At 46.8% G+C, this 21,833-nt stretch overlaps 1 protein-coding gene across 1 annotated transcript in view; it reads right to left on the bottom strand.

Annotated features, from left to right (window-relative positions):
• UBR4 (ubiquitin protein ligase E3 component n-recognin 4) overlaps positions 1-21,833 on the bottom strand; it is a 120,025-nt gene that overhangs the window by 8,281 nt on the left and 89,911 nt on the right. Inside the window, 21 exon segments of the mRNA XM_077456305.1 lie at positions 2,008-2,202; positions 2,294-2,419; positions 4,521-4,663; positions 4,778-4,891; positions 6,180-6,398; positions 6,557-6,656; positions 7,484-7,657; positions 7,981-8,171; positions 10,172-10,291; positions 10,377-10,484; positions 10,615-10,742; positions 12,100-12,187; positions 12,289-12,369; positions 12,568-12,765; positions 12,911-13,032; positions 14,108-14,281; positions 14,516-14,597; positions 15,087-15,228; positions 16,315-16,424; positions 16,546-16,703; positions 18,370-18,499. Of these exon segments, the coding sequence (XP_077312431.1) occupies positions 2,008-2,202; positions 2,294-2,419; positions 4,521-4,663; positions 4,778-4,891; positions 6,180-6,398; positions 6,557-6,656; positions 7,484-7,657; positions 7,981-8,171; positions 10,172-10,291; positions 10,377-10,484; positions 10,615-10,742; positions 12,100-12,187; positions 12,289-12,369; positions 12,568-12,765; positions 12,911-13,032; positions 14,108-14,281; positions 14,516-14,597; positions 15,087-15,228; positions 16,315-16,424; positions 16,546-16,703; positions 18,370-18,499 (2,903 nt within the window).

The following is a 21,833-nucleotide window of genomic DNA, read 5'->3' as shown; positions in this document are numbered from 1 at the left end:
ACCTCGTCTCCCCAGGAGCCCACACTCGCTAGACCTCGTCTCCCCAGGAGCCCACACTCGCTAGACCTCGTCTCCCCAGGAGCCCACACTCGCTAGACCTCGTCTCCCCAGGAGCCCGCACTCGCTAGACCTCGTCTCCCCAGGAGCCCACACTCGCTAGACCTCGTCTCCCCAGGAGCCCACACTCGCTAGACCTCGTCTCCCCAGGAGCCCGCACTCGCTAGACCTCGTCTCCCCAGGAGCCCGCACTCGCTATATCTCGTCTCCCCAGGAGCCCGCACTCACTATATCTCGTCTCCCCAGGAGCCCGCACTCACTATATCTCGTCTCCCCAGGAGCCCGCACTCGCTAGACCTCGTCTCCCCAGGAGCCCGCACTCGCTAGACCTCGTCTCCCCAGGAGCCCGCACTCGCTAGACCTCGTCTCCCCAGGAGCCCGCACTCGCTAGACCTAGTCTCCCCAGGAGCCCGCACTCGCTAGACCTAGTCTCCCCAGGAGCCCGCACTCGCTAGACCTAGTCTCCCCAGGAGCCCGCACTCGCTAGACCTAGTCTCCCCAGGAGCCCGCACTCACTAGACCTCGTCTCCCCAGGAGCCCGCACTCGCTAGACCTCGTCTCCCCAGGAGCCCGCACTCGCTAGACCTCGTCTCCCCAGGAGCCCGCACTCGCTAGACCTCGTCTCCCCAGGAGCCCGCACTCGCTAGACCTCGTCTCCCCAGGAGCCCGCACTCGCTAGACCTAGTCTCCCCAGGAGCCCGCACTCGCTAGACCTCGTCTTCCCCAGGAGCCCGCACTCACTATATCTCGTCTCCCCAGGAGCCCGCACTCACTAGACCTCGTCTCCCCAGGAGCCCGCACTCACTATATCTCGTCTCCCCAGGAGCCCGCACTCACTATATCTCGTCTCCCCAGGAGCCCGCACTCACTAGACCTAGTCTCCCCAGGAGCCCGCACTCACTAGACCTCGTCTCCCCAGGAGCCCGCACTCACTAGACCTCGTCTCCCCAGGAGCCCGCACTCACTAGACCTCGTCTCCCCAGGAGCCCGCACTCACTAGACCTCGTCTCCCCAGGAGCCCGCACTCACTAGACCTCGTCTCCCCAGGAGCCCGCACTCACTAGACCTCGTCTCCCCAGGAGCCCGCACTCACTATATCTCGTCTCCCCAGGAGCCCGCACTCACTATATCTCGTCTCCCCAGGAGCCCGCACTCACTATATCTCGTCTCCCCAGGAGCCCGCACTCACTATATCTCGTCTCCCCAGGAGCCCGCACTCACTATATCTCGTCTCCCCAGGACTCTGCATTCACTATATCTCGTCTCCCCAGGACTCTGCATTCACTATATCTCGTCTCCCCAGGACTCTGCATTCACTATATCTCGTCTCCCCAGGACTCTGCATTCACTATATCTCGTCTCCCCAGGACTCTGCATTCACTATATATGCTCTCTCCAGGAGCCTGCAGGCACTATGTCAGTACACAGAACATGGAAATGCAATAGTTTTGGTAACTATAAACTGCTAAACACCTTTTCTCATCAGCAGTGTATAGCAGTTTTCTGACTTCCATTAGTGTCTGGTTAAAGCTTATAGGAAAAGTTTTCATTCTGTTCTGACTGTCCTATGAGGCTTCAAGGCCCCAGACTCTGGCACAGGGCCAATCAGAGCTGCCCAGACTAATCACATGCACCCTCCTCTCTCTCCCCCTCCACCCTCCCAAAAAACAAAAAACCTGCACATGCTCAGTTTACTGTGTACTGCTAGAGTGCCCCCAAGGCTCCGTACAATCAGGAAATTGACTGGGGACAGTGGGAGAAGGGGAGGATCAGACAAGACAGGATCAAACAGCCTTTTTACACAATGCAGAGGATTAACCCCTTAGGTTCCACAGGGAGTATAACAAGCATGTTTTACTACATATATACAGACAGATTTTACTGTTTTGAGTTTAGTAACACTTCCCCGTGTGTTAGAACCCAACATTTGTTAGACTGCGGGATACATACGTGTTGAGGACATATAGCACGGTGTGGATGATGTATGGGATGAGGTGTATGTTGCTCTCCCGCCCTCCTCCTCCAGTGTCTGCACTGAATGATTGCTCCATAGCGAAACGCAGGAATAGCAGCTTAAGGTCGTGGATGTTGAGTTGGTAGGTAGGTTCCCGTTGGCCGGTACACTCCTGCAGGTAGGTGTTGTGCCTACAGAAATCATCCACATACTTTAGCGCACAAAACGACCCACTAATATGACCAGTACATGACGACAGGACGAAAAATGCACACAGCCTACCTGGCCAAGCAGGTTGCAAACGCAGATTCTGGAACATGCGGCCCCCACACAGGAAGCAGGCCGTTACACTTCGTGTTGGCGTTTTGTAGAGCCGCACTCTCCCATTCTTCCCGTCCACGGGCTAACCTGTGTGCAAAAAATTAAAATAAAATAAACAATAAATGAACAATTAGCCATAAAATATGAAAAGCGTAATCCCCAAAACTGACCAATTCACCCGGCCTTAGGAGACAACCCCCACAATGAAATACTATTTACCAAAAATACATGGTGCAAAATCTGGTGCTTCCAGAAGGTAGAAGAGGATTGGCTACCGTGCACAGCCGCACCAGATTCTGAGTGCTCCCGTTTTAGTAAACCGCCCCCCCTCCATTTTAATCAAAATATGCAACATTTTTTGTTAAAAAGGTCAAGACACTTAACAGAACAAACGGTGGAGAAACCGCTGGACTTTTTTTTTTTGGTACCCTGCATCGAGTACTAGCACATTATTTTAAACTTGTGTCTTAAAACGAAGCCCTTCCAGGGCTGAGATGTCAGAGCTGCAGCCACTCCCATCTTCATCCGACTTCCTTCCGTGTTTGCGGACTGCGGCTGTGTGACCGACCAGGGCCTTGATGACTTCACCACCGCGCATGCACGCAGGAGCTGCAGTTTATTGGCCCAGGTGGCCGATCCTTCAGAGCACTGATGTCACTGGCTGAGTATACAGTAAATATACCCTAAAGGGTGCAGGTTTAGGAGACATTTATATGACCCATAGGGTTATAGGCTTACCTATAAGTCAGAGATGAGAGTTTACTCCCACTTTAAAGCGATTGTAAAGGCTCACTTTTTTTACCTTCATACATTCTATACATTAATCTAAGAAACCTGTGTGCAGCTCTCCCCCCCCCCCCCCCCCTTCTTTGCCTGAGCCCCATCTGAGATCCAGCTTTGGCTCTCCCAGGTCTCTCCCTTATTGTCTGAGATTTTAAATGGAAGCCTTTGGCACCCACTATAACAACAGTCAATCAGCCAATGAGGAGAGAGCGGGGGCAGGGGCTGAGACACTCCTGGTGTATGAATGGACACACAGAGCAGCAGCTCAGGAGAGAGCCTGCTCAGGTGTCCCCCCCATAGCAAACTGCTTGCTATGGGGGTACTAGGCCGGACGGAGGGGCCTGGAGCGCTGGTGGGGAACCCGAGTAGAGGAGGCGGCAGGGTACCCGAGAAGAGGAGGATATCGGTAAGCAGGCAAGTAGAACATGTTTGTTATGATATCAATTTTAAAAAAAGAAAAAAAAAACGCCTTTAAATGTCACTTTAGGCTGGGTTCACACTGCTGCGGGGGGAGATCCGGATGTGATTCGCACCCGCACTGCAGTGCAAATCACATCCGATCTCCGTAGCGATGCGAGTTCAGCCATACAGATAGTATACAGATAGTATGGCTGAATTCGCATCGCTCCCGCAGCAAACTCGCACGGGACCCTTTTTTTGGTCCGCAACAGAATCGGATCGCATGGGGGTTCACACCATGCGATCCGATTCCTGTGCGAGTCGGCAGATCGCACTGCGATATGCGGACGGATCTGGGGGTGTCATTAACATATCATTGACACTCCCAGCCGTTCGCATAGGGCAGTGTGAACTGCCGGCGGGAGTAATGCGATGCGGGAAAACGCCGCAAATTTGCGGCGTTTCCGCATCGCTGTGGTGTGAACCCAGCCTTAAGAATCATTTTGGTGCCAGAACTGAGGCTGTGTCTTATTTCAGACAACTGTCATCCAAAAAGTATGGTGGTAGTGTAAATAGAGAATCAGAATATTGATCCGACAGCTTCTACACTTCTAATCTTCAAAAGATTGTGAACATCTCTGCACATGGTGCGAACCAGGCAGACCAAAAAAAGAGCAAATAAGGACTTGTTCACATCTTGTGCAGAGACGCAAGTTTTTCCTGTCTCTGCAAGGACACACAAAAGAAAAAAAAAAAAAAAAAAATCTGAGAAAAACAATTGTTTTCTTTGTGTCCTTGCAGAGATCTACCTTAAAGCGTAAGTTCACCTTTACAGAAAAATCTGCAAGGTGAACTTGAACAGGTACACTTACGGTGTGAATGAGAAGACGTGTATAAAAACTCATGGCAGAGAAAAGAAAAAAAAAAAAAAACACCCCCACAGATTTCACTTGTGTAGAGAGTGGCCTATTCCCCATTCTAACGTGAAAGGGTTAAATAAGATTACCTGACAGCGGCAAGATGGCAGTCATAGTGCACAATGTTGAAGTGAGACACCGTGCTGTAGCCCTGCTGCTTTCTCGGTTTGTTCTCGGCCTCCTCCAGGGAGACGCGCTTCGTGAAAGTGTAGATGCCGAGCACTTTGGTAGGCTGGAAAATGCAAAATAAATAAAAATAAAAAAGGGGGGATGAAGATTCCCATAATAAAATACCCCTTTGGATAGACCTGTACCCCCCCCCCCCATCCATAGTACAGCCCTGTACCTGGAACTTGTAGCCCTCTCTGCAGATACAGCAAGTCAGCCCCGGTTCCTCGATCAGTTCCTCCATCTGCTTCAACAGAGCCGTCTTTGTGACCACCTGACCCTTCTCATTGGTCTGGAAGATACGAGGATAAAAGATCAGAACAGACATCAAGAAACCCAACTCAGCACAGAACAAAAATACTAGACAGGTTTTCAGACATCTACTTTTACATTTAGGTTGTTCAGTCCGATTAACCACGACCTCCAAAAATTTTACACCCCCCCCCCCCTTTTCATGACCAGGCCATTTTTTGTGATTCGACACTGCGTTACTTTAATTGTGCGGTCGTGCAACCCTGTACTCAAATATAATTCATATAGTTTTTCTTGTCACAAATAGAGCTTTATTTTGGTGGTATTTGATCACCTCTGTGGATTTTTGTGTGTTAAAAAAATAAATAAAAAAAAAAAAAACACACAAAAAACTTTTTTTTTACTTTCTGCTATAAAAAACATATCCAAGGAAAAAAAAAAAAAAATTAAATATGTCAAATATGTATTCTGCTATGGTTTTGGTAAAAAAAAATAAAAAAAAAATCCCTGTAAGCATATATTGATTGGTTTATGTCAGGGATCTGCAATTAGCGGACCTCCAGCTGTTGCAGAACTACAAGTCCCATGAGGCATAGCAAGACTGACAGCCACAAGCATGACACCCAGAGGCATGATGGGACTTGTAGTTTTGCAACAGCTGGAGGCCCACCAATTGCAGATCCCTGATTTATGTGAATGTTACAACTATGGCATAGCTTTATGGAATTTTTATTTATTTATACTAGTAATGGCGGCGATCAGCGTCTTACAGCGAGACTGCAAAATTGCGGCAAACAATCAGACACTGACAATTGACACTTGAGAACCAGTGCTAAAAATTTACACTGTCACTGTACTGACACTGTCTGGGAAGTAGTTATATATCTAGGGCAAAGGGTTAAATGTGTGCCTAGCCAGTGTGTGTGTGTGTGTGTGTGTGTGTGTGTGTGTGTGTGTGTGTGTGTGTGTGTGTGTGTGTGTACTGCTTTCACTAAGGGAAGAGATTGATTCTAGTCCCTGCTTTTCAGACACACAGGATTGATCCATTACCCCATGTCAGAACAGGGCTATGCCTTTGTTTACATATCTCAGTTCTGTGTTTTACCGGCGTTCGCAGCTGCCGGGAAGACATCGAGTGCCTGGGTTCCGCAGATCGGCTTTTGCTGTGAATTATCACAGCAGAAGAGGCACGCCCCCTGCAGGCGGAAGGGCAGGATTATATATAATGATCCTGCACACAGCTAATGCCCTGTAGCAGTAGAATTGCTATAGGGTGGTCAGAGTGGTTAAAAGAGGATTTTATTGAATTGGCGCCTTAGGACACCCACCGTCATTCCAAGAGTCCCCAACGCTTTCTGTCTCATCGCCATGGCCATGCGTTTCTTCTCGGCGCGAGTCTCTTTCCGCGCAGCGTCAATCTTCTTATTGACATCTGGGTGTTCTCTAAGCGCCTCCAGCAAGTTCTCAGCCAGGGTCCCAATCCCTTCATCGCTGGACACTTGCTCCAGCTTGTGGAGGTTGGTGATAGAATCCGTGCCGATAAGCGCCTGCGAAGCAACACAATAGATGAAAACTACTGCAACATACGTCGGGTAAAGCTGGAGTCTGGTTATGCTACCTGCGGACATAAATAACGAGCCAATACTGGTGGTGAGATCACACTGGCGGAAGAGACCGGCGTCATTTGGCCATACAGGAAACTTACCTGTGTGGGAGGGTGCTGGGTGGCCAATCCTCGGAGTAGCCGCAAAATAAAGGGAAGAGCCGGACGAGAGAGGAATTTCTTCCAAATATCGGCATCCAGACTGCAAGGAAAAGAAACTCATGAATGGACTGTACGTAGTCAGGGCTCAGCAGCCATGATACACTGTGGTCAGTTTACAGAGGGGAGGGCAAAAACTGTCAGGATCAGACAGGCGACGCATTAGAGAAAGTCCCCTGCCAACTATTTCTCTCCAAGCAAAACTGCACGCTGAACCCCTTTAGGCCACAAGCTGTAGATTAACATTCTCCTGCATGCTGGCGGTACGTTAATCTAGGTCCTCACTTTGACAGCTAGCAGCCAACACCACGTATGTTGCTGCTAGCAGTCAGATAGGGTTTCCGATAATTTTATTGCCATGCATCCCCCCCCCACTGGGAAGATTTGCCCTCACTTTCTTTCCTGACGATAGGGTGCCACAAAAGGCCCCCAAGACCTGGTGCTCCATCTCTCAGCCTGATTTCAGCTCTAACGCATTAACGTCAGGGCGTGCGCATATATTTGGCAGCACATTTATGGGCTTTAGCGCTGTGCCACCACATAATAGTATTCATTGCCGTGTTCTTCTGGGAGTTTGCTCAGTTGTATGCCCCTCCCCCCCCCCTCCAGGGCTGGTCCTACACCATCACCTTCTAGTCACTTAGCAATGATCGTGAGCCAGAAAAACTGGCTTCTGATCATGTGACCACTGTGACAGCCAATCACATGACCGGAAAGCCCATATAAAAAACACTTGTTGGGAAGGGGTTAAAGACGAAATGGATTGTAAAAAAAAAAAAAAAAACAACACTGTCAGGCACTCCAATTAAGCTCTTGCATCATTTCAAAATTTTTGGCCTTTTTACAAACCGCCCGCAGGTGCTGACTCACTTCTGGGCGCTGGGGATGTGCTTCTTCATGTAGTCCAGGGCGTTCTGTGTGATGCCCTTCTGCAGGATGAGGTCTTTCAGCTGATGCCCATTGCTGTTGTTCTTGATGCCGGCTGCGATTTTACAGAAGCAGTCCAGGAAGACTTTGTCATCACCGCAGTGTTCATCATCATACCTAGGACAGAAGACAGGAGTGACGCTTAGCACTCCCTGTACACACTGGTGCGACTTGTCATGCACTACTTTTTACAAATTTCATTGCCACTTACATAGACTTCTGTTAAATGAAGTTGTAAGCCACAATGAGGTCGGCAGTGCAAAAAAATCGCACCGATGTGCGGCTTTGAAATCAGGCTGAAGTAATGCGATTTCAAAAAGGCACACCGGAGTGAACCAGGGCTTACCCATACAATGTAATGCAATGAAGCCTAGTCACATGACCACCAAAAGTCTCCAGTTTTTTTTGTGTGTGTACTTTTGTGTAGGAGCGCCACCTACTTCTCAAAGGTGCAGAACGGCTTGAATCGCTCCACCAGGATCTGCATCTTCTCTATCTCACCGAAGGACAAGTAGGGGATGATTCGCAGGAGACCCTGCAGCACGCTGGGGTTTGATCGAACGAACGTGCTGTTTATCTGATCTAAAAGCATCACCAGCTGATCCTTGTCTCCAGTGAGCAACAAATTACCCTGAACAAGACAAAAGCATAGGATTGGATTGTGTATCGCATTCAAAAAAAGCAGAATATGTACTGATGGGACAAATGGCTTCACTGTAAACAGCACAGGTGGACATCGCCTCCTAGGGGCTATAACAGGTTTTACACAAAGCTCACAAATTGAATAAAAAATAAAACAATGTAATTGGTTTAAAGCCCTGTGCTACTTCTGCACCATTTCAAAACTTCCGATCAGTGCGATTTCAATTAACAGAAGTCAATGCAAGTTGCAATGAAATTGAAGAAAAGTAGCGCAGGAGCCTTTTTTCAAAGCCGCTGCGACTTGAGTTGCAACGATTTGAACGGTTCCTTTGCCGCAAATGGGGTTCAACTTATAATGTGATTGTGAAATCGCACTGTGTGAACCAGGGCTTATTGGAATTTGATGATCATATTGATAAGTGTGTGGCCACTGTCAGACTTCCCATATCTATGCTGTCTTTGCAAGCCTTGAGCGTAATAATATTTTTTATTTTTTTACCATACCTCTGGTTCAGTTGTAGTGCATTTATACGCATTTCTTTTTTTCCTCTGCAGTTTTATTTTTGAAAAAGCACGTGCATTTTTTAATTTTTTTGTTTAGGAAAGATCACAACCATATGGTTGGGATCCACCCACTTGTCTGGACCGTCACTCTGTTCAGCCTCTCCTAGCGAGCCACTAATAGCCTGAGCCAGCCGCTCCTGCCCCCTCCACAGCCCAGTGCTTCAGTGAGCGCAGGGGGGGAGAGGGGGGCAGAGCAAAGAGCTGGTAACAGTAACTGGGAGCCCTGAGAACTGAGCGATCGGTGGTATTTGATTTATTCTCAGCATTACAGCCAGGGGTGCTGCATCCACCTAGGTAAGTACGATTCTTAAATAAACACAAATCTCATAGTTTTCTTTTAAAGAGGAAGTGAACCCTGATGGGTTTTACTTCCTCTTTTGCTCCCCGCAAGGCCTGCAAATGAAAAGCATAATGGGCTAGTAAGCATTGCATACTAGCCCATTATACGACACTTACCTGCAAACAAAGCCCGTGCTGTCCATCTTCGCCCATCTTCCTTCCGGGGCTACGGACTATGGCTCTGTGACTGGCTGGATTTGCGTGACGTCACTCCCGTGCAAGCGGGCAGGAGCAGTCAGTCACGGTACGCGCTGGTGGAAGAAACGGCACGGTGGTCCTTTTCTTCACAGCGCATGCCCCAATGAGGACATCGGCACACTACAAGTGAAATATCTACTAGACGGCGCACGTTTTAGGAGAGGTTTCCACAACCTATAGGTAAGCCTTATTCTAAGCTTACCTATAAGTAAAAGTAAACAAAAAGGGTTTACAACTACTTCAAAGGGATTGTAAAGTAAAAAAATTTATTTTTGTAAAATAACAAACCTGTTATACTTACCTCCACTGTGCAGCTCGTTTTGCACAGAGTGGCCCCGAAACTGCTCTTCTGGGGTCCCTCGGCGGCTGTCTCTGCTTCCTTCCACAGATGCTTCTCGCGTTCCTGCGAGCTCCCTCGCATGGTGAGAAGCATCTGCAGGCGCGCTCCCGTGAAACAGCCGGCGGCTATAGCCGCTCGCTGTATCACACGGCCCCGCCCCCCGGCGCGCCGCGTCATTGGATGTGATTGACAGCAGTGCGAGCCAATGGCTGTGCTGCTTTCAATCCATGCACTCCAGCCAATCAGCGGCCAGGCTGAGCGGCGAAGAGGACGGCGGGGGTGAGCGCGGGATTTTCGAGGGATCAGGTAAGTAAAACAGGGGGGACTGGGGGCGCCGGCACTGTGAGATGTTTTTTCACCTTAATGCACAGAATGCATTAAGGTGAAAAAACATTTACCTTTACAACCCCTTTAAGCTTCATAAATGGAGATAAATCTTATTGAGTTTTTTTTGTTTTTGTTTGAGATGTCTAAACAGCTTTGTCTTCAGGACTATAAGGCAGGTTTTGGACTATGGAAATGTTGGAGTCGCAGGACTGTGGTCTCACCTTGTCTTCACTTAGTGGCTCAGCATTGGACTCATCCAGTATAATCTCCATTATACTCAAGACTTGTTCAGCCACGGCAGCTCCTCCACTGTCCTTACTCTCCTGCTCCGCCACCAGGGCCTGAAGAAAAGAGAGAGAAAAGGCTCAGCCACAGCAGTCAACAATTACAGATAAATACCAAATCACAACGCTGGAAGAACCTTACCAGATTGAGAGTTCCTAACATGACATTCAAGGTGTTCATCTCCAGCTTCACCAGCTGCTGCCGGTTCACTTTGACCTTCACACAGTAACTGAAGAGTTTTAGAAGAACCTGGAAAAACACACAACAGATGTCAGTGACCAGAGAAAACCACAAGGAGGAGCTGTACGGAAAGAGAACCTGTCCAAGGCCTTCAAAAGCTACCAGCATGCAGCGCCCTTTACATATAAATCAGACTCACAGTCAGAAGGTGGCGGCCCTGTTTAAAGTCCTTGATGCCAGCCAGGCGGTTTAGCATGCACTCCAGTCCTCCGCACTGCGCCATCACTCCGGCCATTTTGTAAACTTCCTCTTCATCCTCCTCCTCGTCTGCTGGCAGGAAATTGAAATGCTTTGTAAAAATCACATTTAGTGCACCCAGACAAAGCAGAACTAATAAAGCAGGCCTAGACCAGTAATGGATTATTTCCACTTTCTTGCAGCTAGTGACTGAAAAGTGCCACTAAGACCCCTCCATATACTAACCTTGAGGCATGGCTCACACCTATGCATTTTTTAGTGTGTTTTCAGTTTTGCAGAAACGCACTACAGCCCATTTAACACGGTTTCCTATGGATGTAGTTCACATCTATGCATTTTATGGAAAGGGCCAGGGAGTTTTCTCTGGTTTCTGGTTCCATAGACTTCAGTAGATCAAAAATGTGTATTGAAAAGGCCGGAGACAGAGAGGGAGATGACAAGCAGGAAGGAGTGGGTGAGGGGAGGGGGAGAGAGGAGAGCAGAGCAGCGTATGATGGAGGGATCACTTTGACCACGGTGATCAGGACGGAGTAGCCCTGGTTATCGTGGTCTGTTTAAAGAGGGCATACAGGAAGTGTCAGATTCCCCCCCTTTTTTTTTGGGGGTTAACAAACATTTTAAGTCCAATTAGGTGCAGGTCACCTTTGGGACTTCTAACCTATATATAACAGGTTTATTTCACTCCTAGAGGACACACTCTGGCTGGTAGAGAAGAGAAGCTATGCACGCCCCACCTCTCTGCTGCCCATTCACAGAAGCTTTTGTATTTTTGTGAATGAGTTCTCATAATACAAAGGCTTCTGTGAAAGGGCAGAGGGAGGGAAGGGATGTGCATAGCAGTTCCAGCAACTCTGCTCTTGGAGCTGCTGAGATCACATCGAGCAGCATCAGAGCTCAGGAAGTGATCTTCCTGGAGAACAATAAACTTGTCAGATATAAATGAATAGAGACGTCTACAAAGTAGCAGGTACCTCGTTGGACTCAATTCATGGTATGCCTGCAGCTTTTACAAAGTAGTTAAATTCCTGGAGATCAGCTTTAAAGCCTAAATGCAACTAGATACAACTGCATAATGAATAGCCCTGCAGTAGGATTGAGGAAAAAAAAGCAACTTTTGTCTGCAGTACTCAACCTGCATAATTTAACACTCTCTGATCCAGCACAAGTCTACCTCCTGTGAGCCCAGGCAGTCATATACCCTTCCCCCTCGGAGGTATGTCTTCAAGCCACCTTTGGCTCACAGGAGAGGAATGCAGAGAGAAGAAGGGTGCTGTTCTCTGCAACATTCAGGACCCACCCCAGAGAAAAAGCAGTTAGGTCATGTGACCAAAGCAATAAAAAAGGGTGTTGGTGGGAAGAAAATGGGGCATAAAACCTTTCCAGTGTCAGCATTCTATACACCGGGATCCCTTGTGTTCTGTTATACCTGTAGTGGAGTCAAGAGACTCAATGAACTCCTCTGTGGCATCACCCAGAAGTCCTCTCATTCGATAGATTATTCTCATAGGTTCCCCCTGATGGAGAAGATAACAGGTCAGAGGAACAAAGCATCACTCACACAGGTCACAATACATTCAGTTGTAATGAGAAGTAAACTCAGGATAATGAATTGTACCTCATTAGTTGGGCACCACACCTTCTTGTACACCTCGGCTACAGGAAGATCTAGACTGATAATCTTGTTATTCACCAGCAACTGCAATAGAGAGATGCAAAACGCAGCACAATGTCTATTTTAGAAGACAATTCTAGGAGATATTAGCCTTTGTAAAAAAAATAATTCCAGTACCATTTACAATGACCAGTTTATAGCACCTCATATTCAATAGTATGCCAACACAGCACAAGCCTTCCCTATATGGGAAGGTAGCCTCTACTAGAATTCCACACTCACCTCCATCCCACTGTCATCTTCCAATAGGGCCACAAGGTCACAGTCCTGGCAGATCTTATTCTTGATGTCCCTCATTAGTGGTCCAATGCCCGGCTCATTGCTGCTGTAGGGATTTCCTGGCATTCGGCCCTGCAAGAAGTCTTCCTGCTGGGGATCTTTCTCCAGGGTCACAAAGAACTCGGTAACTTCGTTCTCCTCCTGAAATTAGAAAACACCACAATGGCAAACATTACCCCATTGATGTATAATAGAGCCCCGATCAGTGGGACTGATTTCCCCAGCAAACTGCATTGCAATGTTGTATAACCCAGTAGAAGTGAACCAGGATTGCACCAACACTCACCGGGTAAATGATGCTGCACAGTCTTTCAAATATAAAAACGGGAGTCCTGTAATCGTCAAGGCTGTATCGTTTGGCGGTCTCAATACAAACGGCCATGAAAGCCTTGGTTTCTGATTCGGTGCCTGCAGAGAAGACAATATGGAACAATATCTCCATCAAACACCAAATAATCAACCACACTGCAATGATCTACAAAGAAATATAGAACTCCAAGTCGCGCTACTTTGGAGTGCAACTTTGACACAACTTTGGATAGGTGCGACTTTGGCTTTCACTAATAATGGACAACCGTTGCACAACTGTCACATGTATAACATTCGGGGTTTTAAGGCGACAACGTTCCATTTGTCACTGGTCCCCTACACGGACCCTCCATTGAGGTCCAATCTTGACCTGCTTGGAGGACCTGCCCAAGTTCTGGATATTTGGTTGCCATACCTGGAGCCAATGTCTGCTTCTGGAGTGATCTCTCTACAGGCTCCGTCTACTGAGTTGTTACTACTGATGGGCATCTGGCTTTTACCCAACATAAGCCCGATTGACCCACTGTCATATGACAGGTGGGTCCACCTTATCTGGCAAGAAGCATTTATCTACAACCTTCCATTAGATCAGTGTTTCTCAATTCCAGTCCTCATGGCCCACTAACAGGTCATGTTTTCAGGATTTCCCTCAGATGAAACAGCTGGGGTAATTACTAAGGCAGTGAAACTGATCAAATCACCTGTGCAAAATAATGGAAAGCCTGAAAACATGACCTGTTAGTGGGCCATGAGGACTGGAATTGAGAAACACTGCATTAGATGAATGTCCATCCCGTTTTGTACGTGCCACACAGTCGTCATCTTGCCTACATCATCCCATCATTTGTCACTGAGGACTTTATTGCAACCATCTGATTGGACACAATTTCTATGAAGTTCATTCATACTACTTTTTTTTTTGTTCAGTGTTTGCACTCTATCTTGTTATAGGTACTATATACTATTATTGTTTTGCATTTTTTTTTTTCATATCCTCACAAGGTTTTGAATACTACTACTTTGTGTCATAGCACTTATACTCACCATTTGTTTTGATATACCTTGGCCCACCACATCAATGGTGTTCCATTTTGGTATACTCAGCGCTATACTTTTGTTTATATAATTATCTACAAAAAGGCTGACGCCATGCAGAGAATGGACGGAATGTCACCTGTTGTCATGTCTTCCAGCATCTCCAGCAACATATCCTGCGTCTCATCGATAAGTTTGGTCCTCTGCACCACCAGTTTCCTCAGACACAGGTAGCCGTTCAGAACCGTTCCCACCAGACGACTCTTGAAGTGACGTTTAATGGACTCAACTTCCACAAATGAGGATAAAAGGCCTGAAAAAAAATAAAAAAATATACGGAAAAGAGGATTTATTGAGAGAATAGCACATGACCGAGCAAAGGTATCAATTATGGGGCTCCTACTGTGACACCAAGAAAAAGGGGATTTTGGTGGGAAGGAGGCACTTCCCAATTAAATATCAGTGGTAAAGAGTTTTAAAAGGAGAAGATAGGAGGAGATCTGTAGATTTTAAAGTGGTACATTACATGAAGCCTGAACGGTCTTACCTGTGAGGCTTTTCAAGGCATAGCCCTGCTGCAAGTCTGTACTGAGAGTTGCCTCCTCCAGCGCTAACAGTCGAGCGATTTCCTGTAACCAAAGAACACTGGTATTACTTATTCATACCTGTAATCTGGCTCTGTACTTAAATGGCTCTAAAGGCTTAAGGTTTTATGGGCGCTAACCCCCCTCCTCCTTAGACTTACCTGACCCCATCTCTAGCCAGCGAAGTGCATGAGAGCAGTGGCTCTCCGGTGTCTCTCTCTCTCGCCTCATTGGCTCACACAGCAGCAGGAGCCACTAGCTCCTGCTGCTGTCGATCACAGTCAGTGAGCCAATAAGGAGAGAGTGGAGGCAGGGCAGGGCCGTGCTCTGTGTGTGAACGGGCACGCAGAGTGCAGCTCGGGAGTGAGCCTGCTTGAGTACCCCCATAGCATGAGGCTTGCTATTGGGCGCACTCAGCGGGGGGGGGGGGGGGATGAAGAGATGAGATGAGTTGAAAAAAAAACCTTCTGCCTTTAGACCTACTTTCAGCTTTAAAATAAACCTACAGACGATTTACTGCCCAACTGCCATTACCTTGGTGATAAGATTTCCGACATAAGGCAGGACGCCCCGTGCAGCAAGATACACCTTCCAATGAGCCGGCTTGATGAGTTTCTGATACAAGGCCAGATACTCCGCTGCGCATTCGCCAGCCACACTCAGCTCGTCCAAATAGCTAAAAACGACAGAAAAAGAGAACTATAACTTGTCTATAGGCACAAACGGGCAGAAATGACAAATTCCAGGAGCTGTTGGGGAGTGAAGATGAAAACGCATTGCCTGTAGCACCCCATTTCTTTTCTCGCTCTAATCTGAACTAGAAAAGGGGGAATTTAGCTAGTCACAACAGGCAGACCAACAGACACCTAAATAAAAGCGGTCCTCACTTCTCCAGCTTAAAAACACACAACTACAAAAGGTTTACATGATAAACTTGTCACCGGTCTGTAAATAAGTAATCTCTTAAATAAAGATTGGACAAATCCATACACAGTGCATGTCCCTTTGTTCTTTCTAGAATGCCAGTACTAAAATGGAGGAAAGAATGTTATATTCGGCACAGTATAGATGCCAACTGCCCCAGATTTGCCGAAATAATACTGCCGATGTGTCGTAAGTCATATCTGGGGATCACAGCATCAACCTTAGTTGAATTACTGCACATACGTAACTTAAAAAGGCATTTAATTTGCAGGGGTCAGGGCCACGAGTGGGTCCTACCCACATATTTAGGATGCGGAGTCTGGGCGAGACTAAAATATAAACTGAATGTGGATTTGGGTATGCCCATCTGGAAAGTGCGCAGACAAATAGAGGACCATGGACAGGTTTAGCAGTGTCACAGTACTTGGGACCACAATGTTGCCAAGTATGTAAAGGAAGGGGTTCTTAATGGTAAGAGTGCACAGTTTGTATTTCTAAATTAGTACGTAAATACTGTATATTCATCTAGAAAAACAACCACAATGGCCTTTGTAAGTGAAGCAGGAATTTATAACTAGTGTGGCAAATCGGAACAGAGTTTAAGGGAGGACAGGAGTAAATGGGGGAGGGGGGGGACAAAGGTGAATGGGGAGGGGGGGACAAAGGTGAATGGGGGGGGGGGGGGCAGGGGTGAATGGGAGGGGGGACGGGGGGGCAGACAGGGGGTGAATGGGGGGGGGGGGGCAGACAGGGAGGTGAATGGGGAGGGCGTGGCAGACAGAGGTGAGTACAGTTTTTCTTTTGTATTGCTTTTGCTGACAGTCAGGGACATACTGACCTGGTAAGAAGATCCAGGACTTGTTGTCTGCGGCTCGGGAAAGTAGCCAGGGCCTCAACGATGGTGCAGGCGGCCTGTCTTGCCGACTGGGTGGCCGGGGTGAACAACACCTGCATAGTAAGAAGAAAAGCCTGAATCTGTACATATGGCTGCAGAGATCTGTACAGAACAGAAATCCCATCGCACGCAGACCTCAATACTGGACAGATACTGGAGGAATGGGGCGCTCACCTGTCTCAGCCAGTTGTTATGTCCGAGTTTAAGATCCACAGGAGTCGGCCTCTTCCCTTTCCTGCTCAGGAATTGCTTCCACTTCCAAGAGTATTTCTCCTGCAGGTACAGCTGCCTCAGGTCTGCTTTGCTCAGGGTTTTTCCAGTGTTGTCAATCCCTTTCAAAGAAAATTGCAGCCAGAAATGAAACATTACAGCTAAAAGCTTAACACAAACACTTTCAACAGATTTGTAATTCTTTGCAGCCAGTGATGCGATTTACAGTGACACCTGAATTATCAATACATCAGTTCAGTGGCGTCACCTCCCTGCCTTCTTCCTTCTCACTGAACAAGGAATCAGCATAATAACCACTGTTCAGGGGGGCCAACCTATGAAGTCATAATTGTCGGGATCCCCTTCAGGATCTGGAGCAGCTCTGTGATGTCAAATCTGCAGAACTAAGTGCACTCCTGTGACCCAGAGAAGTATGACCAAACAATCTTTAGCCTTTCTTCTCTTTACCATGTTAAACTTTATTATGACATTTTTGTAATTGGGTATATATCCAATAAGACAAAAAGTCCTTAGACACATCTCGCCACGAATGACAGGTGAAAAGTTTACCGCACTGGATAGCCAAAAACGAATACATACACTATAGAATATTATATATACACATATATACACACACATACATATATATACACACACACACACACACACACACACATATACATATACATACACACACGCCACCCCCATCAAATCATCCTCTGCAGGCATTACCTTTTGTACCACCCCCTCCCTTTAGAATGTAAGCTCTATGAGCCGGGCCCTCCTGTACCTTTTGTACTGAACTGTACTGTAATTGTGTTTCCCCCCCTATACATTGTAAAGCGCTGTGTAAACTGTTGGCGCTATATAAATCGTGAATAATAATATACACACACACACACGCTGCTGTTACAATACCCAAATATAAGGCATACATACAATAAAAATCCAAAGTGCAGCACGTATGAATTAGGATACATGGGAGAAGATTACAGTGCTAACATGAAAATATCCGTGCTTTAAATACAAACCCCTGATGACGTCTTGTACGACGGAACACATAGGGTGGAGCCAGAACACACGCCACTGCACATGCGCCAACTAGCTGCGGCCATCCTGCTTGTGGCAAAGCCACAAGTCTGCACAATTCAGAATGTTCATCTAACCATCATCCATTGTAAGTGAATTTTTTATTAAAACGTTGCGGTTTTTAAAATCTATTTACACTATAGAGCGTGCCTTTTTTAAGGCAACACCTGTGTATGGAGCTTCAACGCCCAGCGTTTGTTGTGACACGCACTACCTTGTCGTGACCCTAGGGGTCGGACCGGAGGTCTTGTAAAGCCATCACATTTATTTATAAAACGTCTCTCTGACCTCTCTTTAAATGAGACTAACTGGAATCTGGTAAGCTCCCACCTTTTATCCACTGGGATGATTCCCAAAATGGCGTTAACTACTGGATTTCGGAAGTCTTTCTTTTGGGATTCGCCTCTTCATTTTGTTATATAGATCACAAGTCACGCCTGGCATCTCGTTTCTGTTGTGGGACTCTTTACAAAACTTTTGATCATGCAGAATTTCGTTTGCAATTAAAGCACGGATATTTTCATGTTAGCACCGTACAATATTCTTCTCACACACTTCTCTCTCTACCTTAAGTCATAAGCGCTGCACTATTGAATTTTTATCGTAAAGGCCTTCGGTTGCTACAGAATGTTCTTTAGCGCGGACCTGGCAACAATCAGTAGGGAAGAGCAACAAAAAAGGAAAGACCGGGAGCGATACCTCTGGAGGGTAGACACTTCTTCCAGGCCTCATATGATGCTTTGGGATCTCTCTTGAGCCAGAGCTGTGCCTGCGCATGGATCTCATTGCTGTACGGCTTCACTGTGGTCAGAGTTTCAATTGGAATATCCTGCGATGAGACACAACAGGATGGGAAGTTGGTGTAAAAAATAAATATAAAATGCAACAGAGAATGGAAGACGTGACATCTGTACAAATATGATGAATAACTGAACAAAGTTAGTACTTTTAAAATAAATGGTGGGGAGTAAAGCAGGGCTCGACAAAACCCGGGCGCCAGGGCGCATTTGCGACTAGATTTAGCGACCTGGCGCCTGGGGCAGCACAGCTGGGGGTATCCTGTCTCCGTGGACCCCCCCGGCGTGATCGCGCCGGGCCGCGCCGCCGGCGGCCGGTAATTGAGCCCCCGGCTTTGAGGCCTTCTGCGATCCTATGGTTCCTTCAGGAATCTGGCACCCTCTTGTGGTGGCCGTTGGAATGACAACCAGCAATGCTATTGGAGCTTCCCCTGCCTGCCAGCCTATCTCCTTCCCTTTACTTAGAACTCCTAAACATGATATATATTTTTTATTCCAACACCCTAGAGAATAAAATGGTGGTCGTTGCAATACTGTCTGTCACACCGTATTTGCACAGCGGACTTACAAGCGCACTTTTTTGGGGAAAAATAATTTATTTAATTTAAAAAAATAAGACAACAGTAAACTTAGCCCAATTTTTTTTATATTGTGAAAGATAATGTTACGCAGAGTAAATCGATACCCAACATGTCATGCTTCAAAATTGCGCCCACTCATGGAATGGCGACAAACTTTTACCCTTTAAAATCTCCATAGGCGACGTTTAAATTTTTTTACAGGTTGAACGTTTTAAGTTACAGAGGTCTGGGGCTAGAATTATTGCTCTCACTCTTCCGATGGCATCGATACCTCACGTGTGGTTTGAAAACTGCTTTCATATGCGTTCGCTTCTGCACGCAAGCTTGGCGGGACAGGGTGCGTTTAAAAAAAAATTTCTTCTTATTTTAAACTTTTATTTTTATTTTTTTCACTGTTCTTTTTAAAAAAAAAAAGTGTGTCACTTTTATTCCTATTACAAGGAATGTAAAAATCCCTTGTAATAGAAAAAAGCATGACAGGTCCTCTTATATATGAAATCTGGGGGTCAGAGAGACCTCACATCTCATATTTACACTAAAATGCAATTTAAAAAAAAAATAGTCATTTGAAAAAAAATAGAATAAAATATCCCTCTAAGAGCTATGGGCAATGGGCAATGACTTGGAGACAGGTGGGGGGCGCCATCTTCCCCTCACTCGTCTCCATGTCAGGCCAGGGACAGGTCCAGATCGCCGTCACGGACCCGGCTCCTAACTTTTTTAGCTGGCTCCTAGATTCCAAGCAAATTTGTCAACCCCTGGAGTAAAGTCATAGATAGAGAAACAGCTGAGCGTGTGCGATTTGAGGAAGAGGTCTGGCAAGTTCTTTGTAGATTATTCATGTATCCTCCAAGTAACATGTTTATACTGGAAAGGGAAACTGTTAAAGTGGTTGGAAAGCCCCAAGGATTTTTTTTTTTACCCTAATGCATTCCATGAATTAAAAGGTAATAAATCTTCAGTGACAGAAGATCCGCCCAGCGCCTCTTATGCTCAGTCTAGTGCTGTGCCTCACTGGGCAGATTGACCGCAGTGGCAGCCATTGGCTCCCGCTGCGGCCAATCAAATTATGTGCAGAGCAGGCAAGTAGGAATAACAGAGTAGCTTTACAATCACTTTTTTTTTTATTAACCAGAGAATCCAATCAAGTTTTGTTTAATTTATGGTGGGGTTACAATATAATAAACTACGTCAGGCCAGTCTTTGGTGAGACCAAATCAAAAAATTCCAAGGATGAGTAGAGAATCAACACAAGACACTCCGTAACAGCCTGTGTAGAAGGGATACAGGTAGAACAGTGGTATGAACTTAAAAAAGGAACACGCCACGCGAAAAGCCCACCAACCAGCAAAGTATATTTACCCATCCATGTACCCTCACTGCAAGCTACCCTGGTGGATGAAGACACTGACTTGCCCTACGCAACAAAGTTCAAGTCTAGCAATGGATATAAGCACTGTCACTTGAGAAGAAAGGGGACGCACACACATGCACCCCGCCCCCACCCAGAAGCCAAGGTGTGTTACTCCAATACAGCACAGAGGTGGTGAGGGTGTACAGATTGAGGACTGGGATATATGGGGGTAGAATTGAGCTATCATGAAGCATTATCACATTGCCCTGAATACAGTAGAACAATGGTCATCAACCCTGTCCTCAGGGCCCACTAACAGGCCAGGTTTTATGTATTACCTTGGGGGAAATCACTGAGCAGCAAATGATATCACCTGTGGATTTATTTCAGTTATCTTGCAAACCTGGCCTGTTAGTGGACCCTGAGGACAGGGTTGATGACCACTGCAGTAGAACACAGGCCTAGGGGTGCTGCCCCAAGCCTGACTAAACTTGTGCACCCCCTAATTTAAATATGACCCACCCTCCCTGCCAAGGCCACACCCCTTGCTGTTTAAGACCCACCCTGAAATTTTTGAGTGGGGACACTAGTTCTGAGGGCCTGGGGGCAATGGATTCCCTTAATTTGCATAGATTCCCTCTCACTTCCTGTTTGGCTATGGGGGCAGGAAGTGATGTTAAAAAGAAATAAAAAAAAAAAATTGATATGAGCTATAACCCTTCCTTACTCTATCCAAAATGGGAAAAAAAAAAAAAAAAAAAAAAAAAAGAAGTGTTGCCTATAGTTCTACATTAAGCACAAATTTCTGATAATTTTATGGAGAGGACTAAGACAATATCACCATACCAATGGTGTAACAGAAGATATAGATATCACAGTGAGGAAGGTTTGTGGTCCAAGATGATAGGACAGTCAAATTGGCGCCCCTCCCTCCCCAGAGTTACGGAATTCCGGTGTTCTGGCAGATAGATAGTGTCCTGCCATCATATAGTGTCCAGTACGGGGCAGAAGCAGCTTCGGAAAATCTCTGAAGATGAATGGCGCCTGCGCCGTGAGTGGAGGGGGTAGTCCCACCATCCAAGCGGACATAGGGTTGGGAAACTTAGAGGGCCCCTCGCTTCGCTCGCCACGCTTCGGCCTCGCTGCGCTCGGCTCTTTTATATTTCAACTCTATGTCCACTTGAATGTTGGGGCTAGAACCTGGACTCACGGCGCAGGCGCCGTTCATCCTCGGCTATTTTCGGAATGTGTGTGTGCTGTGTACTGCGCAGGACACTATCCGATGGGGGACCGTATATGACAGGACACCGTCCATCCGCATACTGGAATCAGTGCGGCCGGGTTATGGGGGCGCTAGTCTAGTTTGCCTCTCAGCCCAGTTCACCCCCATAAGACTGGCACTACACTAACAGTGTAACACAAGCCAGTGGG

This window comes from Lithobates pipiens, unplaced genomic scaffold (genome assembly GCF_037356315.1).
Source record: "Lithobates pipiens isolate NorthernLeopardFrog02 unplaced genomic scaffold, aLitPip1_a1.2 Scaffold_27, whole genome shotgun sequence".
In the NCBI taxonomy this organism is placed as follows: Eukaryota; Metazoa; Chordata; class Amphibia; order Anura; family Ranidae; genus Lithobates; species Lithobates pipiens.
This window is presented reverse-complemented; position numbering and strand designations above follow the sequence as displayed.